Consider the following 16,846-nt stretch of genomic DNA (forward strand, 5'->3'; position numbering starts at 1 on the left):
GTCAAGTTTTCCAGTTCGAAACTTGAATTATTCGAATGATTATTTAGTAGCAAGTACGTTTCCGTATTTGGCGATGGTATTCGTACGGGATATGAGCGCATGGATGGACGTGAGGAAGACTAGGAAGAGATTAGAAGCATCAGGTGATGCAGGGTAGTCTTATTGGATGAGGAAAGGTGTGGAATTGTATCATTAATTTATTTCAAGCTTTCCAACGGCTTCTCTCTCCCTACTGTCGATAATCTTCAAATATTAGGCAGGAAGATTTATGTAAAATCTAGTGAAAATTAACTAGAAAACAAAAACTATATCTGTATTCCCCAGATGACGCTAAAAATTTTTTGAACTTGAAGAATAACATGTTACTCGACCTATCAATTACACATTCATTGGTAAATGAATAGAAAAAAGTCCAAATTACAATGTGAATTGTTGTATTGCCTACATGGTCCTTCCTACAATTCAAGTCCTCGCCTTGCTCCTAACGACGCCGCAACTCACAATACAACCGTTCGCTTTGTGAGTTGCTCCCGGTTGGCGCTTGAATTGAAGGCTGATTACGATTTTACCTCATACTGTTTAAGCAAAAATAAATTTTTCACTTTTAAGGGCTCTCTTGAATGCAATTCTCTATTGAATCATCAACTGTTTGGTTCTCTAGAATCTACAAAACAACTCCACTGCACTCCATATCCTAAGACAGTTATAGAACACCCTGATATTCGGAAAGAGCAGCAAATAGGTCATTTTATTGGGTCTAACCTAAATATATATAGAGCAACTCTTCTAGTAACTAATCTGAGAATTTCATCCATTTCGGTACAACCGTTCGGTCTTGAGGGAGTTTTAACTGAACCCAACTTTTTGGGAATTTTTCGAAGGTTAGCTTTCGAGAAGTTTTTCTTCCAGGATAATTATCGTAGATCTAAATGTGATACATATTCTGATAGAGCAACTCTTCTAGTAAAAAATCTGAGAAGTTCATCTATCTCGGCGCAACCGTTCGGTCTTGACGAATTCTCAAGTGAAATTTGCAATTTTTGGAAAATGCCATTTCGAAGATGACAATCTAAACGAAAGGAGATAGGTTTACGAAATTGATCGCAATAGATTTAGTGTGTTCAAAAACCTATACTTCCCTACCAAAATGTCAAATATCTGGCCCAGTTTAAGAGAAAATAATTTTTTTTTCCACTTTTGATTTTCAAGTTCACTTCGAAGAGCTCTCTGGAGTGCAATTCTCTATCGAACCGTCAATTATTTGGTTTTCTTGAATCTGAAGAACAACTTCTATGCACTCCGTATCCCAGGATAGTATTAGAACTCCTGATTTTCAGACAGAGTAGTAAATAGGTCATTTTAGGGGGGTTTAACCCCTTGCTCATTTTTGACCCAAAAAATCGAGATTTTCGAAATCGAGTTTTTATGCTTGGGTGGAAGCCTCGGCAATGCTGATTATAAAACTGGAAATCCCAATTGGATCAGACGAATATTACAGGAGATATCGCAGATTGAAAATTGCAATTTTTGAAAAATGCCATTTCCGAGACGACAATCTAAACGAAGAGGAATAGCCTTTCGGAATTGCTCGCAATAGATTCAGAGTGTTCGAAAACTCACATTTTCATACCAAAATTTCAAATATCGGACACTATTCACGAGAAAAATTATTTTTTGTTGCTCTGTGGAGTACAATTCTCGCGCATTCGCCATTCTGTATCTCATTTATTACTTGTTGGGCAATTTATCGGGCTTCTGCCTTTTTTTGTTGGTTTGCTCCCACAAATGTTTCGGCACGCCTTCGAAAGCTGTCATTAGAGTTCACTTGATTCCCTAATTCTGCCTTATTTCTGGTAGTTCATGAAATTGTGAAGTAGCAGGTTATTCTCGAAGATTATCACTCTAATATCGACCGAGACCAGACAAAACCGATCGCGAATGAAGAAATCAAGCCACCCGTCTTAAAAACTGTTGAAGCGAGAAGAGATCAACGCTTTAGAATCGCCCGACTCTAATTCCTGCTGTAGCTCGCCGACACAAACGTCAGCAATTAAATTAAATTCTCATCAACTCTTCCATGGGAGTTTCACGGCGTATTAATAAACACCTGACAATATAAAATGGCGCCGCATCAAAATCGTGAGTGCCTCCGTGAAATGAAGTCGTTGTTTTTTGCGAAAATTCCTCGGCATTCTTCGATCTCGATGTGCGGTGATAAAAAAGGACTCTAGACGAGTTTTGAGTGTCTACGGAAACTGAAGTTACAAACTTGAAGAGTGAACTGAGGAAAATATGAGAAACTATACGAATCGACTTTCTTTTCGAAATTTCACGTGAACACAGAGTCAATCATTTCCTTGGGTATCTTTTGCCAATTTTATCAACGAAATGGTGAAAAAATTGCTACTTTTGACACTCCAATTATCAGAAAGGATGCATGTTTGACCCTTCGTTCTTTCACGAAATAAAAAAAATGTTCTCGCTGTGTTTGTGGCTGGTTCTGTGGATCTGCCAAACCTGGATGCGCATAATGCAATTCAAATATATTCCGCCATGGCTTGGCTGATATTGATGCGTGCCGAAAGCAGGATTAACGTGGCATAAATTTATTATGTTACATTGGGAATTAAAGGTTTATATGTTGAATGGTACGATCGCGACAGTATTTGCATTTCAAACTCGCACTTTTTCGGATTTGCTCGATTTATATCTGTCATGTTCGTGAGTTTTATGAATATTTCATTCGGTTTTATGTACATTCCGTGATACTGCACTTACCTTACTCTCGCAGACCTTGTGACAGACGTATTTGCACACTGCAACAGAAATTCAATTCGTTAGATGTAATCTACGAGGGTATATTGAAAAATTCTTAGCCTACTATAGAACCAAACAAAATTTCAATGTCACATTTATTACAGCGAACCTGCAACGTCTCTAGTCTTTTCAAAAAAAATTTTTCCTCTTGCTCTGCAAACCAAACCTCCACAGCTTTTATTACTTCCTCGTTGGAAGAAAATTTACGACCATTTAAACTTTTTTTCAGTTGAGGAAATAGATGATAGTCGGATGGAGCCAAATCTGGTGAATAAGGGGGGTGTTCTAGTAATTCAAACCCTAAATAACGAATTTTTTGCATGGCAACATCAGATTTGTATGCAGAGGCGTTGTTCTGCAAAAACAAAACACTTTTGGATAGCTTTTCGCGTTTTTTCTCTTTAATTTTTTCCCGTAGAGTGGTAAGTAATATCGAATAGTAATCTCCGGTTATTGTTCTACCCTTATCCAAAAAATCAATTATGATTAGGTACCCCATGGCAATCCCAAAAAACTGAAGCAAGAACTTTTCCTGCAGATTCTTTGGCACGAAACTTCTTAGGTCTTGGAGAACCACAGTTTCGCCATTCCATTGATTGTTGCTTTGTTTCTGGATCGTAGAAATGTACCCAAGTCTAATCCACAGTATCAATTCGGTTTGAGAAATCCACATCGTTTTCAAATCGCGCACAGATCGAACGCGATGCTTCTACCCTTGCACGCTTTTGGTCGACATCCAAACATTTGGGTATCCATTTTGAAGCAATTTTTCTCATGTCAGGACTATAAGAGCTAATTTTGGGCGCAAATATGAGGTAATCCGCAATGTATGACAGCAGTTGTAGATCTCAATGAGAAATCAGAAACAGGGCCTTTACAACAGTTGTCTCTTCATCTCACCATCCTTTCAATTTCAAGTGCTGAGCCATACAACATCGTTAAAACCTTTTCTTTTGAACACGAACAAGTAGATTTGAGGACAATGAATTTGGGATCACTATTGAATATAGTGGTCCAACACCTCATTAGTGAAAAATAGAGAACGAAACCTGTCAAAAGCCCATTATAAGTGAGCTGTGGTCTCCAAACAGTCAAACGTCAGGAATTACCTGTATTAACCTTTACCGACTGAACAAAATAAGTTGAAATAACGCCATAAATCTGGTCGTCTGCATATATTCATATACATACATCGTTTCCTTGTTGATGCATTAATGCACATGCATTAAAGCAGTCACTTGCTGTGTCATTCCACAAAAAAAGGAGCAATTCCATGGGGTTGATTTATGGATCGGAACATGACGCGAAAATACCTCCATTGTTAGCAGGTTTGATGCCAGCTTTAACACCTAATTGAACGATTATGTTTTTTCCGCTCGTATTTGTCAAGATCGTTGTCGAGACATGAGTGATTCGATTGGATTGCATCGACCGAGGAATTTCCCATTGTTAGCTTTCGTAAACGTCGCACGACAGATTCACAAAATCGAAAAGAATGAGGTTTCTTTCATGATCGGTCGTGCGGCAAGATATTATATCCAGATAAATCAGTGACACTCGAAGTGTCATGCCCAGCAGGCATAATTTCTTCGGCATTATTTGTTATTTACTGGTATTGGTTTCAAAACACCAATACCCAAGACTTTGGACTGTGCGATTTCAATGGGAAATTGCGCTAATTGGTTGATTACAAATGAACAGCTTCCATAATTATATCCCATACAACAATACAGAGTCGTTGAATTTTACGACAACTCATTGAACAACTCGCCCCGTGAAAGCACAGAAAGCTTGAATCCCTCGACTGGAATTTTACACAAACAAGTTTCCCTATTTAAAAGGCTGGAATCCCCATTCTGTAATCAGGAGTTTCCAGACCCTCTCCAGGTTCCCTGCTATTCCAGATTGTGTAACGTTGCTGGAATATTAAGTTATTTAAATGCGAGAAACATTTAAGGATCCAGTTGACTATTTTTTCGGTTCTCGATACTATTCTCGCATCTTGAGCGAACTGAAAAGGTTTTCTAGATTGAAAAACATTCTTATCGACATTTTCAATAGTCGCAATTTTTTCAATGCAGGAAACCTTGGACACAAAGAATTTTATCGCTACATCCAGTCATTTCCACGTCCTGATTATTCTCGACGGTTATAGCGCTTAATAAAATTTAAGTGCCCATTCAGTCGACTCCTGCATCAATTTGCGCAAATGGAAAACAAAGTAATCTTCAATTTCATAGCACTTGAACCATACTGAACGTAAAATGCGCCACTTGTTAAAACACGCCTTGGATTAGAACATGTTTCGATCGGGATTTCTGAGTGCGTCAGTTGAAAATGACCAAATTGTTAATCAGGCCATTTTTCATTCATTTTTCATTCGTTATTCTCATTAGATGAAGTTTGTTGTTTCAGTATTTTTAAGATTTCTTCTCTTTATTGTTTGCTCGTAATTGATGAATTATCTGAATAAACATCACAATTAGAGAAATTAGCAGTCACTGAAAGTTCCTTCAACTATCATAGTTAGTGTATCAGTGATCAATCTTCGGTTAAATCAGCAGAATTCTTGTTCATACCTTTTTTCCTATTGGTGAAGGATCATAATAAGAGCAAAATATTCTGCTGTCAGTTGAAAATGTCCACTCAGGCCTCATGATCAACCGGAGTCTTCCCCGTACAATGACGATGCAAATTCCCACCCGTTGGTCGTTTTGCAAAATCATTCCCTCATTGCTTACATCTTCAAGTGGACTTGTTATGTTGCAAATATCGTGATACCTCCCACAATGAAATCCTTAGCAATCTCGTGGTCTTTCAAAGAGTTGCTCTTAAAATTTGTTTAGGTTCGCGTATTTCCCCTGACATCTGAATGACATATATTTCATCTACACTTATACAGGGTGAGTAAGCTTTTAGCAGCGTTATCTCGCTTGATTTGTGTCTGGGTGGTTGTGTTTGAGTGCTTTCGTTGGCTTATTGGCTAGGACCTGCAACTCTACAATAAAAGCCCAATGGGGGATTTGTAATCAATGATCTGGACATATTGATTTGGCATCAGTGATAAATGAACTTGACGAAACAGCATAATTTATACGGTCGCAAAGATTAGCAAGCAGAACTACACTGCGCAAAAAAATTAACGCACATTATGGAAATCTCAAATTTATTCTACAGCTGAAGGTGTTCTCAATGATAATTATTTTTATCAGAATTATGCATGCATATGTTATCCACTTTCAACGGTTTTCTTTCATACAGATATTTTTCCCAGCAGGAATAAAAAAGATGATATTATCAGATTTTGAATGTATTGGCTCCATACTAAAATCAGTTGTTCTCGATCAATTCTAGTGATCAATAGTTTTTCTTTCGCTTAATTTTTTACACTCGATCGCTATGCAACGCGAAACACGCAATTTGACCCAAGAGGAATGTGCCCAAGCGGTAGTTTTGCGAGAAGAAGGGTGGACATTCACAAGAATTGCAGAAAGGTTCGGAGTTTCCCATACAAGTGTGTCCAGAATGTTGCAGCGATTCAGGGAGACAGGTATGAATGTCCGAAGACCAGGACATTCGTGGTAGACCACGGGTAACAACTGCCATTCAAGAACGTTACTTGAGAGTTTCTTCGTTGAGACAACGGTTTGCAACCGCTCACTTCCTTCAAATTCAGCTTGAGCTGAAGGTGCATGAGGTGCAAATTAGCACTCAGACAATAAGAAATCGCCTCAGAGAATATGATTTAAGGCCTCGTGTCGCGGCAAGAGGCCCAGCTCTTACCCCAGCGCATCGAAGGGCGCGTTTGGATTTTGCGAGAGAGCATATCCATTGGGAAGAGGCCGATTGGGAAAGAGTCCTCTTCACAGATGAGTCTAGATTCTGCCTCTACCATTGTGATCGACGTTCCCTTGTATACAGACGTCCACATGAAAGATATGCTCAGTGCAATTTCCTGAATACTACTGGTTTCAAGGGAGGATCGATTATGGTATGGGGTGGAATATCTTTGACTGCTCGCACAGACCTAGTGGTCGTTGATAATGGAGCTATGAATACTGATAAGTATATAAGGAACATTCTTGAAGAGCATGTAGTGCCATTTGCCCCATACATTGGTGAAAATTTCATTTTTATGGACGATAATGCCAGACCTCATCGTGTGCGCATCGTTCAGAAGTACCTTGAAGTCTCTCGAATGGAATGGCCAGCAAGAAGTCCAGATCTCAATCCGATTGAGCAGGTTAGGGACAACCTCAATAGAAGGCTGAGAAGTTCAGAAAATCATCCAGCTACTCTTAATGACTCAGGAATCCAACTCGGAGAAATCTGGGAAGGATTAGATCAGAACATTTAAAGATCACTCATTTTGAGTATGAACCGTTATTGCCCATCTGTAATTAACGCAAGGGGTGGAAATACCAAGTATTAAATCACTTATCAGCATTTCAGTATTTTGAAAATTGTTCATTTCTCTTCTTTCACATAAGATTCGGTGAAATCCTGAATTTGTCTTTAAGTGTCTTGTTTCGTTCAAAACCTTCCTGAGGGAACATAAAAAATAAGTTATAAAGTCAATGTAGAGTTAACTTTCATTAAAATTGAAATTTTCAGAATGTGCGTTAATTTTTTTGCGCAGTGTATAAAGGCGCTTCGAAAATCAATGAAAATTAGATGTTTTATTTGCAGGAGAAAAGGAGTGCTCCGATAATATCAGTTCCCATCGGAAATTCAATTCCACGTAGGTCCGTATTCCACATAAAATATTCATTAAACGCGGGCGTATAGGGTTGATAAATCGAGAACTTTTCAATCCTCATAAATCAGCCTCTCGCTTAGCGAAACACCGTCTAGCGCTAATATCACGATCGCAGGGTATCTCTCTACGGCCAAAAAATAATTTCTCTCGACAACGTTACGGACGAAACGTGTAATTTATCATCAGGGACGTTGTGACATCGCACTTTATTATTTTAAACGTCGATAATACTCCGATCGTGATCTGGAGACGAAGCCTTGGTATTGTCAGGGACGGTATACGGGATTCTTTCATTCTTTGTTTCCCGAGACCACAGACATCATCGCAAGATGGAGATTTAGACTGCACAGGGTGAAACAATAAGGTCTATTTACTCATAGCAAATGCCCATTTCGTAATATTAAGGTTTTAACATCTTTGTTACTATGCTTGGCCAAGAAGAACTACTTGACATCCAAATTTTCATTTAACACCTAACTTAATATATCAGTACATACGTATAGGATCAAAGCCTTGTCCGTATTTTATACATCTGATAAGATTATCCTAAATTTTTAGTCGAAATGTTATATCTTCATTATCGGGTACCAACAGGATGGTGTTTTTTTGAAATGAGATGTACCTACCTCTGCAGCATGAGCCTTCGTTGAAAATAGGCTGATGGCAAAGATGGCAAGGTCTGGGTTTCTTGAAGGTCTTACGTCGAAACGTGTGACTCGGTCCTTGAGATGGCACATCCTCCTGCAATGAAAAAAAGAAGATTAGAGAAATCTTCCCGAACATAGTGTTTCCTGATACTTCATTATTATCCCCCATAACAGTTGATTTCTAGTCTTTTAACTGTATTCGAAATAGAGGTTTGGATTATCGAGAACCATTCCTTCGTAGTAAACGCGAACAAATTGAGAACAAGCTGACTGTTCGGAACAGGAAATGAATAACGAAATGGAACTAATGAAGAATAAACGTTTCATCTAGATTCGTTCCAGCAAAGTTCAGACGTCGAAAAGATTTTGCTATACTGCACGTTGAATTGAGGATTTTTTTGCTGCTAGATGTGAGGCACTCAATAATATTCGTCCAAGAATACAACAGTTCTACAATATAGTTCTCATATTGGTGTGGATTGCAGCTGATATAAAATCAACAAATTTCGAATTAAAGTTCCTTCATTCAATAGTTTAGGAATATTTTAAATTATTTTTCCTCATCAAAATCTGGGCAGAGACTGTCTGAGTTACAGCTGCCACTTTATAAAATAACGACATGTTTTTAATGCGTAAAAAAATTAATGAGGCAATCATTTGACACTAATTTTGAAGAGCATAATATCTGCTCGTGCAGTTTACAGATGTTTTATCGGTTCCTGTTGCCTGGAAATAACTCAAATAATTTCTTCACTTTCCTGGATTCCCTTGAATTCCAACATCAACCACATAGTTCGCATAAATAAACACTAAGGGAGACTGAGTACACACGGACGTGGTTGATTTACGTCGAAATAACTCCATTTGATGTTGTATACGACCTATTTATGAAGATATCTATAACCATCTTCCTCACATCGTCGACGGTCAGAAATAGATTGATTTCCAAACAGACCAACATATATCAAAATTAAACAGTTGTGAACGCCATCATAACTGTAACCGATGTTTCGGATGTTATCGAAATTATAATTCTTCCATGAGATTTATGCGTTTTGAATGAGATCATTAATTTCGTAATCGGGGGCAGATGGATTTGAAAGAGTTTTTTGTTGAATCAATTTGTTTATTTATGACTTTGTTGTGAGCCGTCAAAATCGTTCAAATTGTCACAGAAATGGAGCATTTTCAATTGGAATATTTCATCTCGAAATTGATGTTCAATGATGAAGTTTCTATCTAAAAATGATTTGTATAATGAAGCATTAACGAGCTAATAAATGGCTAAAAATTCAATCGAATATAATATAAATTCAGCCAAATCAATTGAAGTAGTGTTTGGGTCTAATAGAAATAAATTTCTGAATGGCAGACAAGTCTTTTAACATTGTGAAACTCTGTCTCAAGAACACCTCTTCACACATAATTAAAACGTTCGCCACAGATGAGTAACAAACATCAAGAATTAGACTTTCCTATACGTAATCCATTAAAGTGAACAACTCCATTCTTCAGAACTTTTTACAGGAGTGTAGAAAACATCCATATGTCTTCGAAATGAGTTGCCACGGCAGTGTGCATACCTGAGTGGATTTAAATGAAATGTATTACTTCCCTTCTTCGCGTATATGAGCTATAGGAGGGACTACTTAACAATTGTGCTTTCTTCTTCAACGTTTTCTAACATACAGATGAGATGCGGCACCTCTTCTGAAGCGGTTAATCCAATACGTGACCGCATCACCCTAATAAGCTTATGAGAAATTTGAGCACGTCCTAGCTACCGATTTATTCGGAACCTAGACGAAAAATTTCAGTGTTCCATTGATAAATGTAGGATGCATATCACGGGAGATATAAATGATGAATGGGAAATATGAGTGCCACTATACCCTTTTCCTAACAGCCGACAAGTGGGCCGTGGAATTTTGACTTTTATTTGACATTCCAACACGTCAACTGTCAAATTCCATAGCCTTCTCGACGGTGATTTGTAACTTTTGTTCGTGCATGTATCAGGCATATAATCAATAGGCAATACTTTCAATTCTAATCTGAAGATTTAGGGGAAGCATCTGGATATCCACTGCCGACTTGTATTCGATTCGAATGAAGCCATCAGGAGTTGGAATCGCTGGCTCTACGACCCCCAATAATAAGAGACCATCTGACACATTTTTGGATAACGGTAATAGGTAGAATGAGGTATGCGATATAACAAAAGGTCGGGTCATGTCTATAATATAAGCCGCGTGCCACTCGTCAGCTAGTGTTTTCCTTCAGCAATTTGCGAGGGAGTGTTAACAGTACAGCTGGTCCTTTTAAAGGGAACTACAAATTAAAAGCGACCGTGGAATCCACCCCTATGTTTGTTGAATTTTACTGGGGACTGTAGTCAGGTCACGTGCGTAGGATAATTTACTTTTATACCAATTATGTATCCAAACAGAGTCACTGGAAGATGATTGATCTTTTTTTTCTGAAGATTGATGACAGAATGAGGTACTGCTTCTTAGGGGTGAGACGCAACAGGGAAAACCCATGTATTAAAACTCTCAACTGTGAGAAATCTTCTATCGGAGCACCTAAAGTATTCAAATGTACTCTTCGACAATGAATGTGAAAAGATAGATAGAAGTTCCAGCACACAAACTTCGATTAAATGAATTTCAATGAAGGATTAACCCAACACAAACGTACATTTTCCGATTAGTTCTCTCGTATAAGAAACCTTTCACAAAAATCTAAACTATCCGACTATTTTCATTCATTATACAATTGCACGAATGCAATGAATTACTGCTACAATTTTCTATAATCAATACACCTCTCACATTCACAGTTATCTACAACGCCAAATCCTGCATCCCTCTGGCATTGTGTCCTTTCTGATGAACCATTAAACACAGTTATTGGAGTAATTTGATACTATCACATCATGCTATCACCTATGTGATTGCCACGCATGTTAGTTAATTGTAGATACAATGAAAGGTGGTCTGTAACGTTTTAGAAATATGGGTTCAGCATGCATGACCGCTTCGGAAAGTATGAGAAAAAAATTCCTCTTCACTGTAGAGGTACGTACAAGGTGAGTCTTTCACTAGCACAAAAATTTTAGAAGTAGATTCTTGGGGTCAAGAGAAACACTTTTTTACCATTTTTTCCGAAGATACAGGCTGTTTTTAAGGAGACATAAGCCATTATGAATCAACAAATTACCGACAAGAATGATCAAACATAGCCACAAATCTATTGGTGTGGTCCTTGCATTTTTCTCAATCAATCCTCTGTTTATATCTCATATAATCGCAGCGCCAGTCAAATGTCTAGGCTACCGATCAAAAAAGACCCACATTTGTATTCTTGTTTACTGACGCTGGTTTCAATGGGCGATTTTAGGATGTAAATGACTCAACGGGCGGTAAGTCAAACGCAATAATTCTTTCCAATCTGATTGAATAAACTGATTTGAAACAGTGATCGCTGACCGACATTTGCACACGATGAGACGCTTGGTTGCAAAAACAATTAAGGATATCTGTTTTTCATTAGAGTAATGGTCACTGGATACGCAATCAATGGATTCCTTATGCTTCGGTAATGAGAAACATGTGCGAATTTATTGATCAATGCCTAGGATTGAGAGTAAAAAAATGGATGGAAAGGATCAAGATTGGAGAACACTGTTAACTTGTGGTTTTGTATATGGAAATGATTTACCAAGGATCATTCAGGGTAAGCATGACTTGATTAATGTGAGTAAAGACGTTCAATTATGAATCCTCAAATGTATAATTTATTCAGTGCATAAAAAGTGTACCTATTGACAGTAGTGAAAAACTTTCGATTCTCACTCATTGTTTTTCTTCGAAGAAAGAAAGGATAGATTTGAACAGAAGAATCCTTGGCTATTAAGCGGTTCGAAATATAATAATGCCAGCAATCAATTCTGTTTTGTTAGTGTAAGACATGAATAAATCATCGGGAATTTTTATAATATGACTGATGAAACAATAATTATACTCCGTTGGAGGTAATAAATTATTTCACTAGATGAGTCGATATTTTTAACGCTTCTGGGTTTACATTCCAACGCCAGCGTTCTCGTTGCAGTCTTAAACAGGAATTAATCAAACGAATGGCTGCTATACGAAAGTGGAAAATTATTTCATTATTTTCCCGTCTGTCCTTACATCCATCAGAGTCGAGGAAAATTCATAGCTGTTGCGAAAAAAGTAAGAATTTTTTGAAGGGAATCTCACATTACTTTTTGAAGGTTCTGGCAAAATTTGAGTAGAATTTGAATACGAATTCTTCATCAATGGGTATAGCAAATCGTTTGTGAACTTTGGTTAGAGTGTCCACAACCACTTTTCAGTGAAAAATTAAATATAGTTTGTTATTAAACAAGAATACTCAAGTAGATTGTAGAGCAATGAAAAAATGAACTTTTTTACATCAAAGAGCATGTCAAAAAGCCTAAAAATTAAAAGAATTGTTGAAAATAGTGCTCTTTTCAACAAATCTCGTTCAAATATCACAAGACGTTTCGAAAATATCGACGAATTTGATATTTATTTGGAAAACATGTAACGCCCTATATCTGGGAAACAAAGCATTTCCGGACAAAGACCTAGATGACCTTTCCGACTCAAAATAACTGTTTATAATAATAAATGTTTATGAAACACCCTGTATATTAAATCCATAGAAGAGTTTCGAGATGAAATTTCAATCGAAATAATTTTGTAATGCCTTTCAGAATGATCCATATTGCAAGTCCAGGCCATACCAATCTGGATTGTTATTTAGAAACGTCCAAACATAATCTATCAACCCAGGAATGTCCATTAGTTAAATTCCAGGAAATACGTCGGCGAAGCGCACCCATAAACAAGGATGCACATGTACCGTCAAGAACAAAGGGAAAATAATTATTCTCGTTCTGTTTTGGGCCTTACGCTCTTAATCGCTTGGCCGTAAACTGAGAGGCCATTATGACCTACCCCAACCCTACGGCCAACTTGACCGCGAGATGTTTTTGAGCCAAACGCCGACCTGACGTTATCTTCGATAGGTTCGGCCACTCCTGAATTAAACAGGCTATTTATGGCGACATAATCCCGGCTTAGCCGAGGCCTTAAATCTCGAAATACTGGCTTTGTCCAGAATAATTCCCATTGTTCCTAGTGGCTGCGTTTCTGAATGGGGTGGCGTCCATTCATGAGATGGCAGGATGAATGGGATGAAGTCTCGAACAATAGGAAAGGATTTGTTCATGATCTCGAAACTATTCCTAGTTTTTTTCGTAAATTTGATTGACCAAGATAATATTTCTGTTTCCTATATTTTAAATCGAGGGTAAAACGTAGCATAATTGATGTAGATGTGAAGACATAGTGTCTACGGGGTGTTAACAAATGAGTACGGAAAGTTTTCAAGAATCCTTCAAAGGGGGCCTTTCATGTAAATTGAAGCTGTTCAGCTTGTCAAATTTTTTTTCTTGGGAGTAATGGCATCATGTAGGCATATTCCTGATTTTAAAACACAATTGAGGACAATTCAGTCAAGGAACCTATGATATGTTTTGAATGTTTCCATATCCAAAATCCTAACGCTCAGACAAGAATATTTCTTCATGAACTGCCTCTCCAAGCATACTTCTCCCTGGAATCTGAACACAGCCAATGTTAACGATGTCCAAGAAGAACAATAATTATCAAGCACTAAATACCACGTCTCACACATAATTATTTTCTTTTACGCCATTAAAATCCATGCGGAAGTAACCGGTTAATATATCCTCAGCAAACTCATAATCCTTTTTCCGCCGTACCTTTTAACATTCAAATGTGTGTGGCCATAAATCATTTGGAGGGGTCATCAGTGGCAGCTTTGAACCATTTGTACTGATTACCATATTAATTAGTGCTAGCCATATTAAGGTTAGTTAAGATGGTAAATTATTTATTTGCTGGCCAAAGGCGGTGTTACTTATTGGATTGCTCGTGGCCAACGATATACGTCATTTTTTCTGGCGTGGTTTATGAGACGTTAAGAACAATCACCACGAATAACTCAGTGAAGTTTCCCTAGCAAAATGGGCAGATGTTCATACATGCGCAGGGAAAATCTACAGATATTCTTCAAGAATAAAAGGTATGTATTTTCTATTCAGATGATGAGGTTGATTCCAACATTTTCTGTCGTTTTCTGATCAGTCTAGTTTTTCATTATACGTCTTCTGCGTAAAATGGACATCCGTATACGTATTTTCATATCACCCGAACACGTGTGGACCTACTGAAGTCCTAAACATTTTACGACACACAATATTCCTGGTAATATCCTGTTTTACTCTTATGAAACGCGAGGGTCCGATACTAGCCGAAATATAATATATACAGCCAATTTCACCTAGCCATAAACTCGGCCACAATCTGGATTTAGAACATAAGGACAAACATTTCAATAATCGTTTCCTGTTGTAAAATGACCAATGGCAGATGTCTTCCTTTGAAACAATGGACCGAAGTATGGTCTGTGTCGAATCTGAGGGACAATGAGTGTATAGGTCGGTTCGGAAATTCGCTTTGATGAAGATAAGTAGGCCACAACCGCCACAATGAACAATAAAGTATCGTGATTCGTTATTTATACACCACTACTTTAAGATGGCTTAATGAGTTTGAGAAATTCCGCCAAGACATAACATGTTGATTTATTTAATCATCAGAATATCATTCTTGAATAATTATAGTATTCGTATTAATATCACACTTCCATCTCAAAGTTAGGAAGGTAGTAGACGATATCGATCGGTAGTAACATATTTGAAAAAATTAATCTCCCTGGAAGTAAATATAATGACTTTTCTATTATATTCCCCGTCATTCAACATGTATACTGAAGCACACACCTTTTTTCTACCCCATACATGACCGCCCTTTTCATTTAATCAATTTCACGCAGCGTTTCCTCTTCATAATAACCATAAAAAATTGAAAAGCTTTTTGATTAGCCTATTCACCCCAGAAACACAAACTGTATCTTCCATCAGCTGTTATACGTATATATGTGTAATTCGATCTAAAAAGATCTTTTATGAAGAGAGGGAACAATAGCGAACATCATATTATATTTTGTAGTACTACACGAAAAAGAAGAATTGCAGCCATTTGGAGAAAAATTTTTCATCGGTTGCTGAATTCTTTCTTAAGAACCAAATCGTGATTTGATAATTTCTGGCAAATTTAAGAGAAGTTGATTCACTCGTATATAACGACTCGAAATGTTACTGGATATTTATGAGAAGGAAACCTTCGCAGAAAGCTGCTCGACGGTAAGAAGTGAAAAAACATAACGTCTTCTAGTGAACTATCTGGAACCGTCTTACATCAGGAACTTCGGGCGACGACAAACCGATTGGAAGGATGAGAAAAACAGAGAAAGCCTTGATAACTTGTTGGAAACTGCGGGAAACAGAAATACCCGTATTTTATTCACAGTCAGCTGACTCCAACAAAAGACCCCATTCCATGTAAACCCGTGGTGAATCTTCCTTCATAACTCTGGCGAAAAAGTACGCGGAGGCAGCTTGACGAAGTTTCATTTACTCCAAAAGCCAATAACAGAGTTGTGCGAAAGTTTTAGTCATATTTCGTCTTATACATAGCTGATGTGTATTTCATCCTGAACATACGAGGTACGAGGCATTAGAGCAAAATGAATAGGATTCGAAGACAGCCTCCTATCTTTGTGTGAAAGGCGTCGACTTCATGATCTCTCTCCCTTCAGAAGCTGTAATCTCTAGGAGTTCCAGAAGCTGCGTTGATCTACTGGAGCATATTCACATTGGTATCATCATGAAGTTGCTAATCCTCTCATAATCTACATGCCCATGTCTTCTCCAAATGTACAAATGAAGAAGGAAGAGTGATTTTTCCACCATGTCAAATTATTTACAAACTGATTAGAGCCACTCAGATCAATAGATCCTTTCGGTTTTTTTTTTTTTCGAGTAACGCATTTTTCTGTTTCATAGTTCCATGTCTTCTCATGCATATGTACTTGTACTTAGGTATATCTGTTAGAAAACAGATGACGTGAAGGAAATATTGAACTATTTGCAGAATCGAAAAGCGAATGTATTTCAACAATTTATCTCCTCCACTAATTGTATTACGAGTAGTAAGAATTCCAAGCGGTCCGATCTAATGATTAAAAAGCACGCATGTTTTATGTAACATTTCATGAGCGGTGCTCTTAATTGGTGATTCACAATGTTAATTGACCATGCCCTGGGAAGTGTTGATGTGAAACTGGGTTCAGGATACTTTACCAGTTCAATCATAATCACTCAGCTATAGAGAAGGCTTAATCTTATCAAAAGTAGTTAATGCTTGTACCAGGGGAAGGAAAGTAACAAACCACACAAGTTTATCGGCTTCTTATGAAACAAAAAGAAAGTATTTCTGATATCGACCGAATACGGGCAATAAAAAATGTTAACATTCGATCAAATCATGAAATGGGAATTTGATGGTTGATCTAATGTTACATATGTAGAATCGTACAAAATGACCAATTTCAGAGCTTTTAGTCGATCGAAAGGTTCTTT

The 16,846-nt window shown here is 37.6% G+C and overlaps 1 protein-coding gene across 6 annotated transcripts in view; it reads right to left on the reverse strand.

Moving 5' to 3' along the window:
* Positions 1 to 16,846, reverse strand: part of LOC123312445 (tensin-1) — a 107,695-nt gene that overhangs the window by 60,356 nt on the left and 30,493 nt on the right. For all 6 annotated transcript variants that reach the window (XM_044896882.1, XM_044896878.1, XM_044896876.1 and 3 more), the window contains exons 2-3: positions 8,203 to 8,317; positions 2,779 to 2,816 (exon numbers count right to left, since the gene is read on the reverse strand). In XM_044896882.1, coding sequence (XP_044752817.1) covers positions 2,779 to 2,816; positions 8,203 to 8,317 — 153 coding nt within the window. The remainder of the gene's footprint in view (positions 1 to 2,778; positions 2,817 to 8,202; positions 8,318 to 16,846) is intronic.

This window comes from Coccinella septempunctata, chromosome 4 (genome assembly GCF_907165205.1).
Source record: "Coccinella septempunctata chromosome 4, icCocSept1.1, whole genome shotgun sequence".
In the NCBI taxonomy this organism is placed as follows: domain Eukaryota; kingdom Metazoa; phylum Arthropoda; class Insecta; order Coleoptera; family Coccinellidae; genus Coccinella; species Coccinella septempunctata.